Source organism: Patella vulgata, chromosome 1, assembly GCF_932274485.2.
Source record: "Patella vulgata chromosome 1, xgPatVulg1.2, whole genome shotgun sequence".
In the NCBI taxonomy this organism is placed as follows: domain Eukaryota; kingdom Metazoa; phylum Mollusca; class Gastropoda; family Patellidae; genus Patella; species Patella vulgata.
This window is the reverse complement of record NC_065879.2, coordinates 80,002,660-80,029,598: the sequence shown is the minus strand read 5'-3', so window position 1 is coordinate 80,029,598 and position 26,939 is coordinate 80,002,660. Positions and strand designations below refer to the sequence as shown.

The following is a 26,939-nucleotide window of genomic DNA, read 5'->3' as shown; positions in this document are numbered from 1 at the left end:
GTAAGTACATGACAAGGAGTAGGGCCACCTGGGTTTTCTCCTGGTCCTCCAGTTTCCTCCCACTGCTAAAGAGCCCTACGTGCAAGCAAATTATTGAAATAAAACTGAACCATATGCTGGTCCCGAAATGACCTAGTTTGAAATCAGAGGTCTCGATAATTTTTCGAAACTTGATTAGCAGTTCGAAAAATTCAGGCAAATTGATTAGCAATATCCAGGTTTGATTAGCAGTGTGTGAATATCCATGGACTACAATTTTCGAAAACTGTGATTGAAGTAAAATCTATCTGTTGAATTTTACAATATTATGCAAAGCTTGATTTCAGTCACACTATTTCAAAATTATTGTCATAAATATTTCAATGTCTGCTCATTGCTGTGTATCCTCTCTCATGACATTCTCATGACATATGTTATTAACCGGTAAAAACGTAGTAGGCCTATCGGAATAATTTCGATGACATTTCTGGATTGATTCGTCTTTTGAACATTCAATATTCACCAGGGATAGAACTTTATTTGAAAACACACAAGCAAAGTTTTGCTTGTTGATTTCAAATGTACAAGCAAAAATATGATTTTGAAAAAATTCAAGGGGCAATTTTTTTCATTAAAGTTTGTGTTCATTCGGCCGTACATATTTTTATAGCTACCCTTGAAAACTCGTTTTTTCTCATTCAAGTGTAAACCTTCTTGAGGATGCATTATATAATACAAGGATAGTAAATTAAACTATAAAACATAAGTACTATGTCAAAAAGTGTACATTGATTTAGCAATTGTTCGGATCACGGACAGCTATGCATGACACGTACGTCCGACGCTGAAATGAATGATAATTAAATCAGTCTACTGGAACTCTCGGCATAATTTATATTTCTGCTTTATTAAAATTTATTTCAATCTGAAAATCAATGATTCCTTTAGAAAATCAAAGTATCGGTATAAACAATTTGTCAAGATTTATAGAAATTGAAAAGAAACGGATAATGCTAACGGGTGGAAAAGTGAGCGAGAAGTCACGTGACGTAAACAAAGCTCCTTATATTATAGTATTTATTCATCATTAAGCAATAAAATGTCATAAATAACATCAAAAGGTAAACATTTTTTCAATATTTGTGTTTTTTTACTATTAATAAACTGTTTGTGTCCGTGAAAGCAACGTATATTTTCGACCGATGTCGGAATTTGTTTGATGGAATATAACGACAATAATGAAAGGACAGATAGTCGAACACTAAAAGAGGTCATTTATGATATGTGTGTATTGTTTTTATTGAATAGGGTAAACTCCTAGCCGATAAAATAAAAGATTTTTACCCCGATCAGTTCGGGGGAAAAAAAGCATGCGCAGATGTCACAAAACGCCGATATAGACATCGCTTTATTTACATTTTGCAAGGAACTTAGGACGGAAAATAATCTATAGAATTTCCGTTTTTTTGTCGTAATTATCGTCTTGATTTTGCGTAAAAGAAGAAATCATGTTATTCAGTAACAATAAGCGAAAAAATGTTACACGCATTTTTTTTCGTGTGACATATTTTGTGACACGCAGTCTACAAAATCAACACGCATTTTGCATGTTTGCGTCCGTCAAATTCGATCCCTGATATTCACAAACATGTCATTTGTTGACGTAACAGCCATTAACTCGTCAGTGCTTATATCAATCAAATAATTTTTAACGCGTCGATACATCGGGAGCTAACATCAAATTCATTGATGATACATCGGTAAATCTGACAGACTTTAGCCTACAACTACACTACGAAGATCGTTGTCGCCGATCGAAAATTCCCTGCTGCAAATCTCTGTTATAAATTCGTCATTTAGTACCTGCATCAATACTAGTGCCTACCTTTGTTATAGGCCTATATTCCATAATATCTATCCCTTTTTGTGAAGAAAATCAATAGATTATTTTTATTTTATCAAAAAAACGCCTGTCATTAAAAAAACCAAATATAATATGTGTAATATAGGGGGCGCTAGAACTTTGCTTTTAGCAGTAATAGGTATTACATAGTAGATGATCGTGACTAAACTGGCGAAGAAATGTCAAAAAATCATTATAAAAACTGTCCACAACTCTTTACAGTTAAAAAGGGTACATAAAAATGTCCATGTGAGAAATAAAAGAAGCAAAATTATGATTAGCATTTGTGCGAATCAAGTTAGCTACTTTGTAGTAAATTGATTAGCAACGGGCAAGATTTGATTCGCAAACTGCGATGCGAACCCGGTTATCGAGACCCCTGTTTGAAATGCATATGGTAATAAAATTAAAACCCCTTTCAAGTCAAGGCTGTATATGAATGCAGCATCAATCAATACTGTTCTTTAAATAAATTCCAACCATATAACATGATACGACATCATATCATATACCTATTAACAGGCATTGTTGTATAGAGTTTGGAGTTTGTTGTGTACAGTTTGTTAGTTTGTTGTGTACAGTTTGGAGTTTGTTGTGTACAGTTTGGAGTTTGTTGTGTACAGTTTGGAGTTTGTTGTGTACAGTTTGGAGTTTGTTAGTTTGAAGTTTGTTGTGTACAGTTTGGAGTTTTTTTTAGTATATATTCATCTAAGAACCCTTGGCAGTTGGAATTTGACAAAGAATGGGTGAAAAGGTCACTGTCTAGGTCAAATTCCCTCATAGATATGTAGCACTCACTGCATGCTTGTCTATTTCAAGGATTTTTGGTTGGCAAAGTAGGACATTATACCCTTCTTAGATAACCAAGACCAGACTAACATAAAAACGGCTAGTTCACAAACCCTAAAAATCTTCCTAAATATAGAGTAAAGTTCAAGATGCATTGTGTAATAACTAAAACTATCTATTGCCCGTCTTTATTTAAACATTTATTCACAAGACAAACCTAAAATCAACTCTCTATACCATTGGATGGCTGAGATATTCAATGGATTATAACACCAGCACCACTGAATTATTAAACGTTAAAGTGAATACTGGTAATCAAGACTTTGTTTATTATCGTAGCAATAGTATTTTTGCTCAGAAAAAAGTATTTTGGCTGAAATTTTTGTACATTAACTTTTCATTATCTATTTTTGAAGGCTAAATCTATTTGTTACGGCCAGCTCAATTTTTGTCAAGGTGGCTGAAATGTAAATAAGGTTAGGGCACGATTTGTTGGCGAGATTGTAGTTTAGGGTTAGAGTAAGCATTGGGGCTAGGTCCAGGGGTTAGGGTTAGTGCTAGCCCTGTTTACATCACATGACCTACATATAGGACGAAAAATCGAGCCGGCCTTATCATTTAGCACTAACCTATTTTTTAACTAGTATATCAGCCAGGAAAAGGACCAACTGTCGTATCTATGTCTTACATGATGCGTCTTTCAATAAACTAGCATATTTTACTACTTCCTGATCGCCTACATATATAGTCTGATAAACCACTTGGGTTCAGACAGCAGACAGCAAGAAGCTAAAAAAAAATAAATAAAGCGGTTTACATGTTCTTGTCCTTTAGTCTTCTTAAGACTCAGGTTTATTCCTGGAAGTTTAACATTACACAAATCATACATGTACAGTCTGTAATCGAAACTAAAGTGTCACAGTTTATGGGTGTGAGCCATAAAAAAAATGATTGAGAGACAAATAATTACGAGGCTATTTCAAGTGTATTTTTTGTATTTGTTTTATGACAATTATTATTAATGTTACTTTAATGACTCAAATACCTGATTATATAAGTTCAATGAAATCAAATTTTCAAAGATAGGTTGCCAGACAACAAAACATACGCCCACAGCAGCTAAATCGTCCGAATGGTCGTCAAGGGTTGTCGCATATTTATTCCTTTGTACGTAATTGGGGGCCTTTACAAGACAGTTCCATACAGATCAGATTATAAATTTTGTCGTTTGAGGGTTTACAAGGTTCTACAAACTGAAACAAGGGTCTCAACTCTGGAAGTAATCTACAGAAATTGTTGAAATTTGACACGCTTTTTCGTTTTACTAATTTAAATAATGCATATAAATTTCATACAGATCACATGATCACTTTTGTCATTCAAATGTTCACAATCGCCATAACTCTAGAAATTATTGACGGAAATTGCCGAAATTCAATAGACCTGTTTCACAAATTTAAATGATGCATATAAATTTCATACATACTGGATGATAACTATCATCAATCGAACATTTACAAGGTTTAACAAAGTGAAACAAGGGGAATAACTCTAGAAGTAATTATTGTAAATTGCTGAAATTCAATAGGCTTTTTCGTTTCACTAATTTAAATCTTGCATATAAATTTCACAAAGATCGGGTGATTAACTTTTTGCATTAGAGCGTTCACAAGGATCAATAAAGTGAAACAAGGGCCATAACTCTAGGCATAATAAACAGAAATTGCTGAAATTCAATAGGCTTCTACTTTTCACTTATCTAAATAATGCATATAAATTTCACATCGAATGATAACTTTTTGCGTTAGAGCGTTCACAAGGATCATTAAAGTGAAACAAGGGCCATAACTCTAGGCATAATAAACAGAAATTGCTGAAATTCAATAGGCTTCTACTTTTCACTTACCTAAATAATGCATATAAATTTCACATCGAATGATAACTTTTGGCGTTAGAGCATTCACAAGGATCAATAAAGTGAAACAAGGGCCACAACTCTAGACATAATAAACGGGAATTGCTGAAATTCAATAGGCTTCTTCCTTTCAGCAATCTTAATAATGCATATAAATTTCAGAAAGATCGGATGATAACTTTTGACGTGAGAGCGTTCACAAGGATCAATAAAGTGAAAAAAGGGCCATAACTCTAGACGTAATAAACAGAAACTGCCGAAATTCAATAGGCTTCTTTGTTTCAGTAATCTTAATAATGCATATAAATTTCAGAAAGATCGGATGATAACTTTTGGCGTAAGAGCATCCACAAGGTTCAACAAAGTGAAACAAGGGCCATAGGCTTCTTCATTTCACTAATTCAAATAATGCATGTAAATTTCAGAAAGATCGGATGATAACTTTTGGAGTTAGAGCATTCACAAGGTTCAATAAAGTGAAACAAGGGCCCTAACTCTAGACGTAATAAACAGAAATTGTTGAAATTCAATAGGATTCTTCTTTTCACTAAATTTAATATTGCATATAAATTTCACAAAGATTGTATGTTAACTTTTGGCATTAGAGCGTTCACAAGGTTCAACAAAGTGAAACAAGGGCCATAACTCTAGACGTAATAAACGGAAATTATTGAAATTAAATAGGCTTCTTCATCTCACTAATGTAAACAACATATATCAATTTTAAAACAATTGGATGATAACTTGATAACTTTTGGCGTTGGAGCGTTCACAAGAAATTGTGGACGATGGGCGGAAGGACAGACGGACGGACGGGGGCGACGGCAATATACATCCACATTTCAATGTGGGCGTATAAAAATAAAGAGATGAAAAGATATATAGTAATATAAAAGTTAGTTTCTAGAAATCAGAAAATGGATCCAAACTAAGTAACGATTAATTATCTTACACAGAACATTCAGAATGGAGATACAATTAAATTAACACGGGTGGGAGATTTACAGTTACATGTATTCAGTACTTTTTTTTTAAGGCATGCCACGAGTGCTATTATGTTTTATTATCATGCTCCCCTTACATAAGAGAGAGAGCGCGAGAGAGAAAGAAAGAGAGAGAGATGGGGTTTAACGCCCACTCGACACAAACTAGGTCATTTGAGGACTAACTCATGGCTCAATTTTATTTCAATAATTCACATGCGCGTAGGGGTCTCTAGCAGTGGGAGCAAACCGGAGGACCTGGAGAAAACCCACAAAGTTTGAGAGGCAACCCTTCCACCATTTTATTATGGTATTAATCCCCCCCCACCCCTTACATGCAGTTATTGATCTTCAGAACTATTTCCCATACATACTACTAATCACTCTCCTTAATTTCTAAATCACCCTTCTATTGAAATTGGGAGAGCCTTTTTAGGGGAACGATTTTTTCAGATTTTTGATGAGGGGAGCTTTGTTCGGCTCTCCTCTAAAATAGAAACGACTACGACTGTGTATCAACCAGCAGCCAGTATAATAAAACCTAAACGTACCTTAAAAAGCAAACAATAAATTTACTGGCTTGAAAAATTTAAATGTTGGGAGAAGTTTATTCATGTTAAGACTTTCTGTTCAGTGAAGCATGACACAAACGACAGGCTTCACATACATGTACAATATCAATGAACTCCTAGCATGGTCACATATTGTATGTACCTACATATTTGATAGACCAATCATACTGAATATAAAGCATGTATTATAAGGCGTATACTGAAAAATATACAATAAGCTCACTGTGCTTAATACATTCAGATAATATACTGTAGATTTCAATGTGACAGCAGGCAGGTCAATTGAAGTCTAAAACAGGCCATTCTTAGTACACTGTAGATCATTTAAATGAGTAGGGAGGTCAATCTGGGCCTAAAATGCTTAATTTTTTTAATTTTCTAGTGTACACTGTAGATTTCAAAGAAATATAAATGTAGGTCAATTCGAGCCAAACATACAGCATACTTTTATTTTCTAGTACTTTCTACACTGTCGACTTCAAGTACACAGAGAGGGTGCATATTAACTACACTGTAGACTTCAAGGATACAGAGAGGGTGCATATTAACTACACTGTAGACTTCAAGGATACAGAGAGGGTGCATATTAACTACACTGTAGACTTCAAGGATACAGAGAGGGTGCATATTAACTACACTGTAGACTTCAAGGATACAGAGAGGGTGCATATTAACTATACTGTAGACTTCAAGGATACAGAGAGGCTGCATATTAACTACACGGCAGATTTCAAGGATACAGAGAGGGTACATTTAACTGGCTCAGTGCTTAAAATGCTTGCTCACTAACAAAATATCGGATTCGCTCCTAGTGTTGAACGAGAAAGTTCCTCTTTGTCAATTGTGTAGGATGGAGGATCTGGCAATGACAGTGACTAGTCGTTTTTAAGTTATGAAAAACAAAGCTCCCATGTACACACTGGCGTGCACGCTAAAGAACCCATGACAGTGAGAATTTGAAATACAAGTTGGGAGTATTGCAGCTGTTAAGGCAAAATTTTCCTAGTAGCACACTGTTGGTGCAGACAGTAGATATGCAAAACCCCATTTCCTTTTATATTAACTTGTTTAGGGTTAATATACAGTGTACCATATTTTCCTGTTTACTTTAGTCTGCCTTTATTTCCCTAATTGCCATACCTACACACAGTGATCATTTGTATGTCCGAAGGCCTGTATGTCCAAAGGCCCAAGACCCTCCCCGTGCTTGAGCAAAACACTTCAACTCCCTACCACATTCATCCAGGCTTCACCCCAAACTTAGCCCCCACTCCATCACTACTGCTCATATTCTTGAACACACTCCTGGTGACCTTTACTCGTGTGAAGTAATCAGAGAACCCAATGAATACTTCAATACCCTATAAGATAAGAACCAGACTGGCAACACTATTCGTTGTATAGATTAGAATCATGAAGATCACACCCAATTACCCAACTAAAAGTATTAACAATACCATAATCAACACGTTGAAGGGGCAAAAAATCTATACAAGCCCAGACTTTGAAATTAGCAAAATCAAAGGTGCAAAAAGTGTGCTAAAATACGAAAATTTCAAATTAGACTTGAATTATAAGGCAAGGTTTTGCGTCTACAGTAATTTTGATTAAAAAGCAAACTTTAAAACTTGAGTTTTTCTACTCTCTGTAAATGTTGAAAATGTTTACGGAAATAATCGGCCACTCGTAACTCAACCAATGAAATAACAATACGTCACCCTCCCGACAGATAATATACACAAAACTCAAAGCATGTGATATTATTGACCAATCGTGTATCCCTAAGTATTGACCTAAGAAGTCGAAAAAGATCATTTCCAACCGTTAACTCAGCCGTAACTAAAACACTACTACTGTATCACTACTGATTATCACATTTTTTATATGCAAAAACCAATAAATACACATTTGTGAACAAGTGGTGATTAAATTGACAAAGGTCCAAACGATAAAATTCTGTTCCATTTGGCACTAGGCAAAAAAATGTATTAATTTTAGATTGCTTGCTTGATTACAACTATTGAAAGTTTTTGCTTTTTTAAACTTTGTTTTTGCTTTTATTTTTAAAAATAAGCAAAATATTGCTTCTGGGGCCTGTTTCACGAAATTTTAACTAAGATAAAATCCAAATTTTAGTAATTTGATTGGATAATATTAGATTGATTTTAGTGCTTAGCCAATCAAAATTGAAGTATCTACTTAAATTGAATTTTATCTTTCGTTAAAATTTCGAGAAACAGGGCCCTGATGTTGAAAATAATATTCGAACCTTTTCAAGTCAGAATAATTTCTTGTCATGAATCGGCTGTTAATCATACTAATTGTGAATCCAATCAAGCTAGTCACGAAAGAGCTCGATACATCCATGACCTTGACTTTGAAACTAGGAAAATATAGTCTCCAATTGAAAATAAATCATTTTTTTCCTATCCTACACAAAAACAGATATCCTTCTTCCACGAATATTTCTTTTTTAAAGTTTAAACAAACCTGTTTGAAAAGAAATGGGCACACCCTTGATTTGTGTTATAAAAACTGTTTAGTGTTAAATGAATAAAATAATACAACGACGAGTAACATTTTCTTTAGTCGTCCTACTCAATCTAAAAACTAACCAGGAAGAAATAATGCTTAACTATTATTATATGCAGATATGGTCTAATCTTCTATATTCATTAATCAGCGATCATCTTAAAGGGAAAGACTAAGAGAGAAAAATACGGTTTAACGTCCACTCAACAAACACAGGTTTGACAGGTGACTGAACTCCTGGTCACGTACACTGTAAAACAGTAGGATGGAAACTATACCAATTAACGCAATCACAGACCTTATGATCTAAAGTGCACACATTAGACCCTTCCCCACCACTCTCTTAAAGGGATAATCCCAGATTTCACAGTACACTATTTAATTAAAAGTCGGTTTAAAGCTCTCTACAATTCAAGAGAGAGAAATGGGGTTTAAAGTCCACTCGACACGAACTAAAATGTTTCATCTTTATTTCAATAATTCACTTCCGCGTAAGGGATTATTGTAGTGAGAGGAAACCAGAAGTCCCGGAGAAACCACATGCGGTTGGACAGATGAGGCTTATCCTTGTCATGTACAAGCAGCGAATCAAAACCATGCCACTTGACTCAATGACAGACCTAATGATCCATTCGACCACCCAATTCTCCTCACATTTCATTAGATTAAATGGAAGTCCGTCTGTTTGTTAATTTTAGTTTCACTTTAACACATAATGGATTGTAACTGAATATTGGCTTTATCTATGAACATCAAACTTTGAATAAGAACATAAAGCAAGATCCAATGGTCCAATGAATTTGTGATTCAGGTCCAGGAATCAAGCTATTTTATATCTGTCTACTAGCAACAGCTCATGTTACTTGTCTTGTAATACAACCTGCAAGTAGTTGTGAGATTAGCGTAACCCTATTGTCCTTAATCCTAGAGGTACAAATCTAAATATAGCATTGTAAACTATCACTAGGGGATTTCCCTTGTCTCACAGATGGGCTAATTTCATGGAATACAGAAACTAAAAATTTTGTTCAAAAGAATTCTTCGATATCTGAAATATTACAAAAGCAGAAATACTGTATTCCACAGATTAAAATTCTGATCTACTAATACCATTGACTGAAATTGTAAACTATAATCTGACACCACATCCGAGTATTTCTAGTGCAAAAATGTGACCATGGTTTGCTATTAGTCACCCTAATAAGTATTACTGTAATTCTGAATCGTTAACATATTTTTGGGGCTTTGTCAGTTGATAGACATGTAGACGATGTCATTTATGCAATGGCTATACATGCTTATATAAGCAACCGCCATGAATGCATACATGTGATGTGTCTCTACCATGCAATCACATGAAAAATCATCATTTTGAGTGGGAACAATTGCAAAAGGTCAACTTTTAAAAGAGCCCATTCATAACTGTGTTGGACACCCTACCTTAAATGGCGTCCCTAATTTTGGAAATGATAGTTGTAGTCAACATGATTGAAAATAAAGAGTGTAAGACATCAGTCACTAACATTGTCAGGTTGCATCAATCACTTTCCCTCTGGGGCTAGTTGATTAAAACTAAGTTCTTTTAGCCTTCCGTTAAAATCTAACAGATCGTTATCTTGCTAACATGTCATTTGTTAACGGTCCGTTAAATTTCTATTGCTGGAAAGTCAATTATCTATTATCTGTTAGATAATGGACTGATTAAAGTTAATCCAATAGAAGACTGTTCATTGACTGAATTTTAAATTTTTCAATTCAATGTATGTGTACATGTGTGTATAACAACTTCATAGAAATTAGTATTAACAGAAACTGAAGCCAGTCAGACAACTGTACAGCCTGTTCACAAAACATGATTAAAGACAAAAAGATAACTATAAAATTTACTACAGAAAACACTATAAATTTTTTTTTTATAAATTTTAGCATCAATCTAGGAAAATATATGGGATTTGCACTACAGAAACAGTAGAATATTTGGGGTCATTATTTCCTACAGACCCCCAAAATTCTGTAGAATACTATAGAATTCCATCCTATAGAAAATAAAATAGCCCCACCACCATCCCTCTAGAATGTTCTATAGAAAATTACACTGGTAACCTATGACTTCTTGCTAATGGTATACTTCGATTGACAACCGACTAATGCCATCGTTAAACAGATAACTGAGCACAACACCTCCGTTAAATATAAAAGCAAGGTAACGACATGTTAAGTTAACGGGGCTTCCAGCACCAGACTTTATCTCTGTTAAGGATAACGATCCATTAACTCCATGTTAACAAGTCGTTAAAAGTTAACAAGAGCTTTGAACAATCGACTGGCGTCTTATTCACAGTATTTATAATATTTTTAATACAAGTCTGCCACATAATTCAATTTGTCAGATAGGCCTACAACTAAAATCATTATGTCCATACCAGGTAGTAAATATCTTTATTTTGTTTGCCGACATTAACTGTTAGTAGTGTTTCTACCCCTTCCAAGCAATCATTTCCCGGAAGTTACATGAATGCATGACTGTAGCAGTCATCATAGTCTATTGTTAAAATATAGAATTAGATGGAGACCATCTTCTAAAAATTAATTTTAATTCTTAGTGGCTGTGATCATTTTCTATTGTTAGAATATACATGTAGCAACAGGTGGACCATCTTCTTGAAATACGATTATCGGCAATGGTCAGTAAATGGTAATAGCCATTGGTCCACACAGAGTTAAAAACCATTAATTAATCAAACTTTCATGAACAATTGTTTACATCTAATAATATACAACAATAAGTAATGATTGTTGTTCTGACACTGATAATATTGATTACTAATCTTGGCTTAATGACTTGCACAAACAAGATCTATATCATATTGAGTTGGCATTCAAGTACATCCTGTTGTATTGTGTCTAGTTAATCAAGAAAAAATGTGTCCAGATATCATGGCTACTCTTTATGGACTCTAGTGGCTAGTTTACCTTGGTGAGCTAGCAATATATGACATCTGAAGCAGCATGGGAGAATTAACACATATTCTCATGTTATGAAATGAAATGGTGTAATGAGCTAATGAAGACGGATATTCATGTTACGAGTCCACAAATTAACCAGCTGGTGAATTGTATACTATAGAAGCCATGATAACTTAATCTACTTGGTAACTACAATCTGCTTAGTAGTAGATTAAGATAATAATGTGAAGTTAATTCCTGGCTTATTACCTCAAGATGGATTAACATACCTAGCTCCAGATTAGGAAAAGTACAAAATAATTGGAATGACATAAATAAAAATAATTTTAGAAAAAGCTTTGGTATCAAATTAGGACAACTGCCAATGTATTTTCTTAAATTCTTCAAAATAAAGTCAAATTCAACAACATCCGGGGAACAAATTCTCAGCTCTATGAAGAAATGCAAATAAAGGATGAGCAAAATGTTTATTTTACTCGCTTTGAGGAGTTAAACCCATCATTCACTATTCTGTCGTGACAAATCTGATCTCATTCCCAGTAGGTATCATCACCTTTTTTTTTTTTTTTAGAAACAACTCCCCTTTGTCATGTCATTGAGACCCAAAAAGTAAATGCACAGCAGACAATGTGATTTAGAACTACAGCAAATTAATTCGTGTAGGTAACAATATAATGCATAGTAATCGGTCACAAACTGCGGAAGATTCCATTAATATTACGGTGAATCGATCTGACAGGCTTACAACCGACTACTCACTCAATACTGTATTACACACACTCGACTCTCTCGGCAAACGATGCTGCAAATTATTATAATAATCACTCACCAGTACTTCCTTACAAATAGTCTTCAACTCCTCTTCTACTTTTTCTCTATATTCTCTAGCCATTGTCTGTTTTTTGTCGTTTGATTCGCTCTTCTGTTCGATGCTTGATATGACCCTCCATGCCGATCTTCTAGCCCCGACAACGTTCTTGTACGCGACTGACAGTAGATTTCGTTCTTCGTTATCCAACCCTTCTCCATCAGTCGATTTTTCAACGCATTCTTTCATCGCAGCGGCCATGTCATCGTACCTTTCAGCCTGTTCGGCTAATTTAGCCTTATGTACGTAATCTTCCTTCTTAGCCGTCATTTTGACTCGAAATTAAGATGCTGAAATAATTAAGATCATAAAATTATACCGACAATACACCATGACCCTAAAAATTTCAAGATGGCGGAACCTAGCCCTACTTTATGCTGTCAATGACATAATGTATGACTGATATTGCTAAATACGCCTTAAAAACAGGATATTCCTGGAGTTTCTCGTAGAAAAAAGAATAGTCTACTTACCTTGCTTTTAAGCAGGCGATTCTGATAAATTACACAATATTCAGTAACGGTTGTCGGGGGAACTATATACGTGGAGTCAATCAATGAATTCAAAGAGTTATCTCTCCTTGAATTCCTGCGCGAATTTTACCCGTAGACTCGATTTTTCAGACCATCATTAATTCGTCCATTTGACAGCAACGAACAAAATTGACTCAACGACCAGGACGAAAAGAATTCAGGGGCGTGCTGCTCGAACCCCAGGGTAGCCTTTACGTCAGACGTTTCTATGGTGACACGAGCTCCGAGGATTACTCATATCGTCAATATATTCTTTCAATAGGTAACACTACCTAATTTCATAATTTACATTTTTTCACAAAAGATCAATTTCATGACACCCCAATATAAACATCTATAATTACCTAAAATAAATTGATATTACGTTTTGATTTGACCCATCATGCAAAATTTTATGACAACTTCCTGTTTACTTTTATTTTGACGAGCACGTGTTGTTTTGTAGTTCATATTTTTGTTACTGATATTTGACAATTTGATCAAACAAAATGCCAAAATCAAAGAGAGAGAAGAAAAGTAAGACTACTTGATCAACAGATCTTTATGATTTTTTAAGACTAATTTATAGTAGAGGGTTATTAATCCCTGTTCTAATTAGTAGACAGTGCACAGTCGTATAGAGATGGAACCCTGTAAAAATGATTTCACAAATGATATGAATAAATGAAATGGGATTTTTAAGTGCACCAACCTGTCCAATGGAAACGGGCTTACACGATGCAGAGTGCTATGAGGGAAATTCTTCCTACTCATATTTCAAATTCCAACTGCCAAGGGTTCTTAGTCTTACTCGTAGTTTTACTTGTACAGCAGAGCAGAGTACCCAGGACCTCAATTTTTTATTACCATCCGTATAACAAGACAGTGCCAGGCCCTCTGTTAGTCTGTACCACTGTTAAGGAGTAGCTAACTCCTGGTTAGCACGCCAGTTCCTTCGGGAGAGATAGGCTATGCCTATTCCCAAATCCCTATTCCTGAGTAAAGATATTGTTAATTTTTAATAAAAAAAAAGTTCCCTAGACTAGAGGTAGTCGCTGTGTATTATTAGTATAATCTAGTGTATAAAATTGTGTCCTGTTTCCGTTGTATTACCAGGTCCAGTGTGTGTGATATTAACTCATTTTCTGTCATTTCAGTTTCATTGACACAGACAAGAAAAAAAGGCCTGGAATTTAAACAGAAAATAATAGAAGATGTAAGTGAATTCCGTTCTTTCCCTGATCTCTTCTGTTCTGTCACCTCGGTTAACTGAATTGGTGTGAATCGTGTCATAATCATGTGGGAGGTTGGATGGCCGAATGGTTAGCACGTGCGTGCTGTATCATAAGGTCTGTCATTGAGTAAACTGGTATGGTTTCGATTCCCCGGTTGTACCTGACAAGGAGCAGGGTTGCCTGTCGAACCTTGTGAGTTTTCATCGGGTCCTCTGATTTCCTCCCACTGCTAAAGACCCCTACGCGCAAGCAAATTATTGAAATAAAATTGAACCATGTGTTAGTCCCAAAATGATATGGTTTGTGTCGAGTGGAAGTTAAACCCTCTCTCTCTCTCTCTTTTGATATTGTTTTTCCATACCAATTGATCACCTGGATATTTCTCCCGTGCCAGACAGTTCTTCCTAAACCACTGACAAAAGGAAATAAGACTGAAAATCGTGAAGACTACTTGAAATTGATAATGATTCTTTATTCGTGTACAGGTATGTAATGAGAGGTTAAGTGGCCGAATGGGTTTGACGTATGCGCATTATATCATAAGGTCTGTCAATGAGTGAAATGGCGTGGATTGAATTTGCCATCTGTATGTGACAAGGAGTAAAGTAGCCTGTCCAATCTCATAGGATTTCTCTTGGTCCTTCTGATTCCTCCCACAGCTAAAGACCCCTCTGCGCAAGCAAATTATTGAAATAAAATTGAACCATATGTTAGTCCCGAAATGACCTAGTTTGTGTAGAGTGGAACTTATACCCATCTCTCTCTTTACTTTATATGTATTAAATTTATTTTTCCAGGTACGAGATTGTGTGGATAAATATGCCAGAATTTTTACTTTTTCTGTACAAAATATGAGAAACGTGCAATTAAAAAACATTCGACAGGATTGGAAACACAGCAGGTATTATTTCCTTTTACATACCTATACATTAACCTCATCATAATTTGGATTCAGATCAATTATTGGCAGAGTTATTTACCTTGTCTTTGAAAATCGTTGGCTTCCCCTTTAATTTTCACCTGTCTTAATGGATGGAAAGCAAACATCGATACTCATGCCGATGCATTGGTAAATTTGTCTGTCACTGAGAGTCACTGTTTCAACGAGAATTCCTTGTATCATAGCTCCGATTTAAATTCTGTTTGATGTTCACTCTTCATCAGCAAAAAAGAAATTGCCATACATTATTTTTTTAATCCGAAGGCCGGATTTTCTTTCAATTTTTAATGTTTGTTTTGTGTTTTATTCAATCATTTCAATGCATAGCCACTACATATATAGGTTTGATAATTGCATCACCATTGACTATTGCATCAGTCATTCAGTGCATAGGCGATGCATCAATGAATAATAGGTATTACTGCTCCTGTAACAGCTTTATGCACACACATATTACTCATTTTGGAATTCATATTTAAGAGTGAATTATTCAAAGAGAGTTATTTTCCTTATCTTTGAAATCGTATAAGGAGCCATGGTGGCTAAGTGAGTAAGACTTTCTGGTGTGGTTACCCTTGTCAGTGGTGCAGAAGGGAGGGCCTGACCAAGACAGCTGTCTAGTTATTAGCATGGGATGAAAAAAACAAGGTCCCGTGTTAAAGATCCCTTGACAGTGGGAATTCGATATAAAAGTAGGCTGTAGCGCCGCTGTTCGGGCAAAATTCCCCTCATAGCACACTGTATGGCATAAAGACGTCCTCTATAGCCCAGCCGGAGCAGAATAGTTGGATGTTAAACCCCATTTCATTTGAAATCATATAACAACTGTGCTTGGATTCTGCGACAAATCAGAAGGAGGATCCCCAAATCCGACAAAGAATATGTGGAAAAGTCACTGTTCAGACAAAATTTCCCATATAGCACACTGCATGGCACAATATATGCACGTCTTCATTAACACAGTTAGTATAGAACAGTTTCATTTCATTTCCGAAAATGTATCGATGAAAAATTACATAATCACATTTATTTTCCAGATTTTTCTTTGGTAAAAATAGTTTAATGGCCGTAGCATTAGGTAGAACGGAATCAGATGAATACAGAGAAAATCTCCATTTTTTAGCCCAGCAGTTAAAGGGCCAGACTGGTTTATTGTTTACAAATGAAACCAAAAAAACAGTTTTAAAGTAAGTTTAAGCCTCAGTACACTAGGCGGCCATTTTCTTTATGTAAATTGAAGAAATATAAGACTTTAAAGCAGGTTTTAGAGGTACCTGACAAAATGTCAGGCATGGATGAAATAGTACCTGACATTTTTCAACTTAGTGCCGAACATGTATTATTAATATCAATAAAAAAGACAAATCAGTGCCGGACAAAATGACAAGCACCAGAGGTTTAGTGCCTGAATCTATGCCTGACATTGTCTGTGACAGGTGCCTTATTTCCAGGCTTGCTTTAAAGGTGTTCATTAGCTAGTGATTTAGACGATCAGTATAAATAAACACCTTGGTTAGGTACGAGGGCTGACTGAAAACGTCCAAGTCTAAAAAGGATAGATCAATTGGGTTGAAACAAACTTTTGCCATCAACAAGTACAATCATTAAATGAATCATAGATGTCAGAACTGCAACTGTAGTGTTATTATTGTCTTCTTACCAGACCATCTTGTGAACCTACCCATTGAAATCACCAGAAATGGACAAAACTAGCTATAGGGCAGTCATCAAGTACCTGCAACCCAAGGACTAACCCCAACACAGATCCATGCCCACATGGTCTCCACTTTATGAGATGATGTCCCTTCCTTTTCCACAGTAAAGAAGTGGGCCGCGGAATTTAATTGTGGTAGAGAGAGCCTTGGCGATGACCCGTATCCTGAAAGGCCATCAACAGCAAGCATTCAAGAAAACATTACCCGGGTGCATGACATGGTGATGGCTGATCGACGATTGACCAATCGACATATTGCCAGTGTTGTGGGCATCTCTCATGAGAGGGTTGAGCACATTATCGCCAACTAGTTAGGAATGACAAAAGTTTCTGCCAAAGCTCTTGACTGGATCCGAAATGTGTCCGGTTTCTGACTTCCTGTGAAAATCTGTGCTGTTTTGAAGCAGAACCTGATAATTTTTTGGCCCCCAAAAGGAACTAGCCGGTCGCCATTTTCTTAGTAATGATGACGTCATGTCAGCTGTAAACGACTTTTTTAGGGTGGCTGAAGAAAATTTCTTCCTTACCGGCATCCAGGCCTTGCAACATCGTTTGCAAAAGTGTGTACACCTCGAAGGGGAGTATGTAAAAAAATAAATGGAAACCATCAACTTTGTACAGATCTTACACAAATAGGCTTAGAACTTTTCAGCCAGCCCTAGAAGCATTAGTAATTTATACAACTAAAACAACCTTGGTAAGATAGCATTAGTAATTTATACAACTAAAACAGTGGTTCCCAACCTTTTGTTGGTTGCGACCCCATTCTAGAAACCATTATCTGATCGCGATCCTTCCAAAGAACAAAATCACCTTTTACTATGAAACATAATCATCATTATTTACAGATCAAAATGTTGTAATGAGACATTGAGGAAACAAATCGTGAGAGCGAAAGAGGAAAGACGATTGGCAATGTAGCAAGAAGTGTATACATGTAGATCAGAGATTCATATGCTTTTCATGAGAACATAACATTTTTTCAAAAGTTTCAGAGTAGTCCGCCGCGACCACGATTGTAATTAGATTGCAGTTTAGACGATTAATACAAAAAACAAGATGCACTTACTATTATTCTTCAGTCGAAAATGAAATATTTTTTGTAGATGGAGGCAGAGAATCGTCACCAGTAATTTAGCTCTAGCTGTAATATTTTTTTGTAATATTTTTCTAATATTTGACTGATATTTTTCTAATGTTTGACTGATATTTTTCTAATATTTGACAAGATATTTTTCTAATATTTGACAAGATATTTATGTTATAATTGACAGATATTTTGATGATTATCGGGTACCAGATTTTGCAAGGGCTGGTAACATAGCAACACAGACAGTTACACTAGAACAAGGTCCAATACCAGATTTATCACACGCTATGGAACCACAGTTGCGACAGCTAGGATTACCAACAAGTTTACAGAGAGGTGAATGAACATTTCTTATAGAATACTTTTATTCTTTTATACCATACTAAGGATTTTGTTTCATCAGGGGTGGTTGGATGGCTGAATGGTTTGCACGTACGCGCTGTATCATAATGTCTGCCATTGAGTCAACTGGCTGGGTTTCGATTCCCAGGTTGTACATGACAAGGAGTAGGTCGGGTCGCCTGTCCAATCTCTTGGGTTTTCTCCAGGTCCTCCGGTTTCGTCACACTGCTAAACACCTTTAAGCGCAAGTGAATTATTGAAATAAAATTGAACCATGTGTTAGTCCCGAAATGACCTAGTTTGTGTCGAGTGGATATTAAACCCAATTTCTTTCTCTGTACGTGACAAGGAGTAGGGTTGCTTGTCCAACCTCTTGGGTTTTCTCCAGGTCCTCCGGTTTCCTCCCACAGCTAAAGACCTGTACGCTCAAGTGAATTATTGAAATAAAATTGAACCATGTGTTAGTCTGAAATGACATAGAAAGACCTAGTTTGTGTCAGTGGACATTAAACTCTCTGTCTCTCTGTTTCATCAGTATATTTCGAAAATGTCATACCATATTTTACGGGGTATAAGTGGAATCGTCATATTTTAATGTTTTTTCATATCGAGATACAGGAGTGATATATTAATTTTATTGATCTGAGATTTTTTATATAATTAAATTTTTCAGGAGTGATAACATTGTTAAGAGATCATAAAGTTTGTGAAAAAGGTGACCCAATAACCCCAGAACAATCCAGAATTTTGGTGAGTTTCATCATCATCATCATCACCGGTTCTTTTGACCAATATCACTGGTTCTAGTTAGCTGATCGACTTTTAAAGTCCATATTTATACTTGAAAGTTAAAGTCAATTTGTCATCAAAACTTGCAAATACACATTTAATTGATATTAAACTAGGCCCTGTCTATTACTTTAGCCACATATCTCATAAACTGTTGACTATACCTTTATGAAAGTAGTCAACACATCAACCTATTATAGGAGTTGTGCCTTTTGCTAATTATAGAATTTCTCAAATTGAATTATTTTGGTGTTTCCATGGAAACATATTAATCGTAGGTTTTTGGTATATAAGGGTACAGGATGTTTTAGACTGAATTTCCTTGTTTTATTTATTAAAGATGTTATATAAAATCAATAGCCTACTTATTGAAACAGATTGAAAATCTTTGGGTTTATAATGGATCATAAAAAAAAATGTGACACTGGACTGATTCAACTGAGTGTTATTTTAGATTAATACTTGTAGAAACAGGTTGATGAAACTCTTATGTTTTATAATGGATATGAAATGGGGTTTAACGTCCTACTGTTCTCCTCCGACTGGGCTAATAAAAATGGGCGTATGCCATACAGTGTGCTATGAGGGAAATTTTTCCCGAACAGCAGCACTACAGCTTACTCTTATATCAAATTCCAACTGCCAATGTATCTTTTATGTCCACACCAATGTGTACATAGGATCTCTTTTTTTTTGTCCCATCCGAACAGCTATACATTGTTCCTTGACAGGCCCTTTGTCCTGCACCACTGACAAGGAGGAACCTCGCCAGAAAATCCTGATGAACTTTCTCTTCTAACGCAGGGATCGAACATGGGACCTCCAGGTTACAAGCCAATGTCTGACTCACTGAGCCACCGGGGCTTCAGATCATTATTAAAGCCATTTTATGACACTTAACGGATTTAAGGCAGATAATTTCAGTTAAACCAGTTTTAGATCAATACTTTTGTTTTAATCCGCCTGGTCAGTACTATCTTTATAATAATAATTGAATATCTTGGGTTTTATGAAGCATCATTTTGCAGTACTGCTACATTTGAGACACTGGACTGGTTAAAGGGATCTAACTGCTTTTAACTAATTTTAGTTGTCTCCCTTTTATTCAATTTTCAAATTCTACTGATATTAAAATTTTTGATGATTATTTGAGGGATTTTGAATCCCTTGCAAACTACTATATTGAAATAGTCATATTTCTAAAAGCAATATCAGTCCAAAAAATGGTTCAATTCCACTGCAATCCTATAGAATTATACACCTAAATGAGCAGAAAGATTGTCTCTGATTTTATCAAATTCACAGTACCTCCAGACCTAACGCCAAACTTGACGTCTCCACCTTGGACCTCCCACTGCTCAAATTCCTCGACATGCCCCTGAAAGTTGTCAACATGCGGCATCCTTTGTATACGAAGTATCTAAGTTGGGTTTTCTGATTGAAATGGTGATCTGAATAGGTATCGAAAATTTGCAATTTTGATTTGAATCTTTTTGTGATCCGTATGTATTGTTCCTTGACTTCAGTCTCTATACCTAGTTTGAATAGCGAGAATTCATTTGGAATCAAGCTCTTGATGTGTTAATGTTTGTTTGTTTCAGAAATTATTTGATCACATGATGGTAGATTTTCATGTAACAGTTGAAGGTATGTGGAGTAATAATGGTAAATGGTTATTATTTGATCAACGACCTGAACCTATTGTACCTACTAAAGTCAATGTTAAAGGTAAGTCCTAATATCATAAGAAAATGAAAATGTGGATAAAATTGATGTGGTCTCTCCTGTTTTATTTCATTGGTTGCTGACATCCCCTGATCTATAATATTGGCAACTTTCGGTGATACTGCATCACTCCTGAAGAGATACAAAAGTAAACGTGTTGAGTAAATCGTGGCAGGATTATTTTATAAATTAAATCATTAATAAACTATAACATAAAAGTAGAACCGGTAGGAACAGTGGAATCTTTTAATAAAGACCACTTAAACATTGAAATGAAATAGGGTTTAACATCCTACTGTTCTGCACCAACTGGATTATTGAAGACGGGCGGCATACTGCCATGCAGCAATCTGGTTAAAACACAGATCCTATTTCATTTCGTTTTTATAGTTCAAAATTTCGTTTTACTTGTCTTTACTACACTTGGATCTGGAAGAGTTGTTATTTAACTCGTGTTCTGAATGGTGTCGGGGATAAGCCAATGTAACGGTCTGTTACGGAGAGCTAAAGGTGTGTTTTTCACGGAACTGTGGGTAATCCACTAGTAACATTAATGCTGATTGGTTAATCAAATGTCTGACGTCATAGGGTCATAAGTCGGTCTTTTGACTCCTGACGTGACCTATCGCTATAACTTGTCAGATCTTCATGTAGTGTAGGCCGTCGAAAGTATAAAAAAACGAAACGAAATATAGATCTGTATTTTAATCAGATAGGCCATGCAGTATACTATGAGGGAAATTTTGCTTGGACAGTGGCTATAGCCTACTATTATTTTGAATTCCAACTGTCAAGGGTTCTTTTACGTGCACGCCTTTATCCCATCTGAACAACTATACATTGTCACTTGCCAGGTCCTCTGTTCTGCATCACTGACAAGGGGAAACCACGCCAGACAATCCTGATTGAACACAGGTCCTCTAGGTTAACGAACCAACATCCTACCTACTGAGCCACCATGGTTCCCCATAAGGAAATGAAACATCCTACTGTTCTATATCAGCCAGGCCCTGATTTTTTGTCCCATCCATATACAACTCGACACTTTACCTTGCCTCTGTCCTGCCTCAATTTGTGTCTGACAATGTCTTTGATAGGTGCTTTATTTCCAGTCTTGGTTTAATAGAAGCAAACATAATGCTATGTTATCTACTGTTTGTCATCAAGAATCAAGAACTACACCTTTTTCAGTCCTGAATCCGTGGTGGTTCAGTGAGCAAGATGCTGGCTGTCTTAACAGGAGGTTTCGGATTCACTCCCGGTATTGACTGAGAAAGTTCCTCAGTATTTTCGCTGTGGTTTCCTCTTTCCTCTGAGGGCACGACAAGAAATAGTGTTTAGTCAGTGTTTACACTAACCGAGGTCCTGTGTACACATTGGTGTGCACGTAAAAGAACCCTTGGCAATTGGAATTCGATAATAGAGCAGGCCGTATAACCGCTGTTCGGGCAAAATTTCCCTGATAGCACACTGTATGGCGTATGCTCGTCTTCATTAGCCCAGTCGGAGCAGAACAGTAGGACATTAAACCCTATTTTATTTTATTTTATTTCTGTTCTAGATGTATACTAATGTCCAAAAGAAAGTATACACTGAGCATTTCGTCCTGCTTCAAACAAAGTCGTCTTTCCATTGTATGCAGTATTTGGGTACAATGTCCATTTGCTTAGAAAAATTGAGTTTGGATACAAGAGACATTTTCAGTGTAGTTTTATCACATTTTTTTGATTTAAATAAAACTTGGTCATATTTTTAGTGTGTATACTTTCTTTTGGACATTAGTATAGTCGAACTTGTTTTGCAAGTAAAAGTACCCTGGACAGTTGCAGGGCTGTCGGTAATTTTTCACAGATGATTAGCAGCACTGCTAATCAAAAAGTCCAATTTTGCCAAATTTGATTAGCAAATTTAAAAATTGATTAGCAGTTTTTCAGTTTCAAATCAACATAAAACACCTAAATAACAAGATTATTTTAATTTTAATTGATAGCAAATGATTAGATTTCATTCTTAAGATTTTTTTAGAATGTTAGCACTTCTACAGCTAGCTGTGAACATTTCTGAATGAATGTAGACTTTTGTTAGGCCTTATGTCTGAAGCCAATTCTTGGCAGTGGCTTCTTATTTCTTCGTTAGAAAACAATTTCGTCTGCTTTTTATCGTGTGTTATTATTTTTGTTCAATCGGAAGCACGCGGTATTTTACGAATAATCTCGATTAACTAGACGCACGCGATATAAACAATAATAGTTTACGGGAATTCTTACTTTGATTTCTCACTTTACAATACGTTTACACGTATTTATTTTTTATATTTTATTTACAATACGTGGGGGATACACTGAATTTATTTTTTTTCAAATTGAATACTGATATAATTACTCGAAATTGACATGTCTCGCAACGTGAGTGGTACTACTTGATTCCCTATTTCCGGTTTAATAGTCCCGATTCATAGAGTTATGTCCCTGTATTATATAGTATCATGAATTGAGTCTGGGTAGTTCGAGAAGAAAATGTCACATGGAGAATTCCGTTTTGTTTATAAAATTTATTTGATATTTTATACGCGTTGAAAGTGTTGAGAAATGTGGATAAATCTTTGTGTCAATATCCAAAATGACAGGCATATTATTGATTCGCAGTTACTGCGAATCAAAAACGTTAGATTTTAATTTTTGATTAGCAACGGACAAAATATGTATCGCAAATTGCGCTGCGATACTGGTTGTCGGCAGCCCTGGACAGTTGGCACTCAAAATAAGAGTAGACGGTAGTACTGCTGTACGGACGAAAATTTCCCTCATAGCACACAGTATGATGTATGCCTGTCTTTATTTGCCAGCACCCAAGCGCTGTATCATAAGATCTGTCATTGAGTCAAATAGCGTGGTTGCGATTCCCAGGTTGTACGTGACAAGGAGTAGGGTCGTCTGGCCAACCTCGTGAGTTTTCTCCGGGTCTCTTGATTCCTGCCACTACTAAGGACCCCTTTGCGCAAGCGAATTATTGAAATAAAATTGAACCATGTGTTAGTCCCGAAATGACCTAGTTGTCTCGAGTTTACATTAAACCCCATTTCTCTCTCTCTCATTTAAATTGTGGTTCTCCCTTGTCAGTGATGCAGGACGGAGGGGCTGACAAGGAAAGCTGTCTAGTCGTTCGGATTTGACGAAAAACCGAGGTCCCGTGTACACATTGTCGTGCACGTAAAAGATTCCTTGGCAGTTGGAATTCGATATAAGAGTAGGCCGTAGTGCCGCTGTCCGGGCAAAATTTCCCTCATAGCACACTGTATGGCGCATGCCCGTCTTCATTAGCCCAGTTCGGAGCAAAACAGTAGGACGTTAAACCCCATTTCATTTCATTTTATTTCTCTCATTTAAATTCATTTTAGGCCTGGCTTGTGAAGACAATGTCGTAAAGCAACTCTTTGCTGAACATCGGGGCAGTTGTTGTTGTCAATAGTTACTGTTAATTCACTAGTTCTAGTTAATTTGCAACTAGGCATCAAAACACTAACATTACACTTTACAACAAAGTCACATGATCAAGCCACTCATTGCCTGCCCAAGCAGTAATTGCCCCCTATTGCTACTGTTATTCACAAAGATTAAAAAAAGATATTTTTACTTGTTTGAAATAGAAATTTTATCTTTTAGCAAATGAAAAGTATTCTTACAAAATAATGACCCTTAATTTGTTACCTTTCAGCCAAAATGTCCTTGTAAGAAATGTAGTTATCTCCCTTTAACTGTTTTCTGTCTTGTGTATTTCAGCCACAGCAGCTTCTAAGAAGGGAGGGTCCGACATGGAGGAGGAGGAGGACGAGGAAGAGGATAAAGATGAAGATAATGAAGAAGGATAGATTTGTAGAACGTTTGTTGGATTAAATATATTAAAATAATTCTAGGTCAAGTTTTATTATTGTTTTCTCCAGTTCAATTACTATGGAAAATCTTCGGAACTGACCTGGAATGTATGACATTAAATAAGGTACAGTAGGATGGGGTATGCATATGTGACCAGTGCCAGCAAAATCAGTTGGGAAGTCACGTTCATGAGGCTATATACATGGTCAAGATTTTTCTTTGCTAAAACAATCAAAACTAGTGGTCTATTTCACGTCAAATAATTTACAACCAGTAGTTTGAATCGCAATTTTTTTTTCATTTTAATGCCAACAGTTGTGGCTTTCAGGAAATGTATAGAACTAAATTTTGATGAAGTGAACCAAGTGATTGATTTTGCTGTTACATGTCATATATTATGTTAAACCAGCTTTTGTTAATAGGTTGAAATGAAATGGGGGATAAATGTCCTACTGTTCTGCTTCAACTAGGCTAATGAAAACAGGCATTTTGGTGAAGTGACCCAGGTGACTGATTTTGCTGGTTATGTTAAACCAGCTTTTGTTAATACTGTAGGTTGAAATGAAATGGGGATAAATGTCCTACTGTTCTGCTCCTATACTGGGCTAATGAAGACGGGCATACGCCATACAGTGTGCTATGAGGTAAATTTTACCCCAACGAAAGCACTACAGCTTACTCTTAAAGTGGCGGCGCCCCCCCCCCAATAATTTTAGAAAATAAAAAAAAAAGTATTTGTGATACGTTTCGGTAATCAATACCTTCTCAGTCATAAACTTGCATGTTGTAGAGCATTTCCGACAGTCTATTTTTCAAAATTTTCTTGGCGAGGTCCCCAATGGACTCGCTACTTTGGCGCTCACAAGGGGATTTCGTTGAGGTTCGCAAGTCCGTTCGTTTGACATTTTGTTCTCTAGTCGGATAAACTAGTGATCAGGCGATGAACGGTATCTGGGCAGATCTATTTATCCCGACGATCGGTGCCTGACAGAATACTATAAGACAGCATTTCCGGCAGTTTATTTTTCAAAATTTTCTGGGGAAGACTCCCTACTTTGACGCTCTTGAGTGGGCTTCATTGTGATTCGCAAGTCCGTTCATTTGACACTTTACCTCATCGATCAGTGCCTGAAATACTGCCAGGCTGCATTTCCGGCAACCTGTTTTTCAAAATGTACTGGGGGAGGCCCCCAACCCCTAGTTAAAGCTCGTGCCTTTGCCCTCTTAACCTTGGACTTTGCCCCAGCTTTGCCCCTCCAATCACCGACGGCTGGCGCCGCCACTGCTCTTATATCGAATTCCAACTGTCAAGGGATCTTTCACGTGTAATTATGAGACTCAAAGACATTTGGCGGCCATTTTGAATATATGCAAATTAAGCCCATTCAGGATTAACATATATTTATAGTAATTTTTATATCATTAATTTGCTTGTGTGCAGGGGTTGGGCAGGTGACCCTACTACCCTTTGACACATACTGTGATGGAAACCATACAACTTGACACATTGATGAACCTATTGATCTAAACCGCACACTTGTAGCACTACAAGCACACCAAGTCCCCTACAGACAAATGGTAACAGGATTTAAAAAGTCCCATGTTTTTTGGGGTTAGGTGGAGGGGACGGGTGACTTCTATCTGTATCATACAGTTACCCATATCAAATCGAAGGAGCTACTGGGGCTTCCATGTTTTTGGGTTTAGGTGGAGGGCACGAGTCACTACTAGCTGTATCACACAGTTCCATATCAAGTCGTAGGAGCTACAGGGGCTCAATGAGTAAGATGCTATCTAACTAACCAGGATGTCCCTGGTTTCACCTTATCAGTGGTACAGTACAGAGGGCCTGGCAAGGAACAGTGCCTAGTTATTTGGATGGAAAAATAAAAAACAAGGTCCTGTGTACACATTGGCGTGTCAGTCGACTAAGAGTAGGCATAAACGCCAAAATTTCCCTCATTGTTGAGTGCACGGCATCTCTTCATTACCCCGGTTTGCGCAGAAGAGTAGGATGTTCAACCTCATGGTTAGGTCTATTTGATAAGGCCAACTTTAAGTTTGGTCAAAGGTCACAAGATGTAAACAGGGCTAGTGCTAATCCAAACCCTAACCCTGGAACTAGCCCTAACACTTACCCTAACCCACAATCTCATCAATAATCACATGCCCTAGTTTATTTACATCTCAGCGACATTGACGAAAATTGAGT

At 36.4% G+C, this 26,939-nt stretch overlaps 2 protein-coding genes across 3 annotated transcripts in view; one reads left to right on the top strand and one right to left on the bottom strand.

Annotated features, from left to right (window-relative positions):
* Positions 1-13,136, bottom strand: part of LOC126824997 (14-3-3-like protein) — a 30,285-nt gene extending 17,149 nt beyond the window's left edge. The window contains exons 1-2 of one of the 2 annotated variants that reach the window (XM_050554433.1): positions 12,982-13,136; positions 12,470-12,798 (exon numbers count right to left, since the gene is read on the bottom strand). In XM_050554433.1, coding sequence (XP_050410390.1) covers positions 12,470-12,778 — 309 coding nt within the window. In that variant the 5' untranslated portion in view covers positions 12,779-12,798; positions 12,982-13,136. Of the gene's footprint in view, positions 1-12,469; positions 12,878-12,981 lie in introns of those variants that run through there. The other variant, XM_050554432.1, reaches the window with a different exon arrangement.
* A 321-nt stretch (positions 13,137-13,457) lies between these two features.
* LOC126825020 (mRNA turnover protein 4 homolog) lies at positions 13,458-24,762 on the top strand. Its single transcript, XM_050554434.2, has 8 exons — positions 13,458-13,557; positions 14,178-14,236; positions 15,053-15,156; positions 16,233-16,382; positions 18,184-18,335; positions 19,015-19,091; positions 20,732-20,858; positions 24,635-24,762. The coding sequence occupies exons 1-8, from the start codon at positions 13,530-13,532 to the stop codon at positions 24,721-24,723; spliced, it is 786 nt and encodes a 261-aa protein (XP_050410391.1). The 5' UTR covers positions 13,458-13,529; the 3' UTR covers positions 24,724-24,762.
* Positions 24,763-26,939: the final 2,177 nt, after the last annotated feature.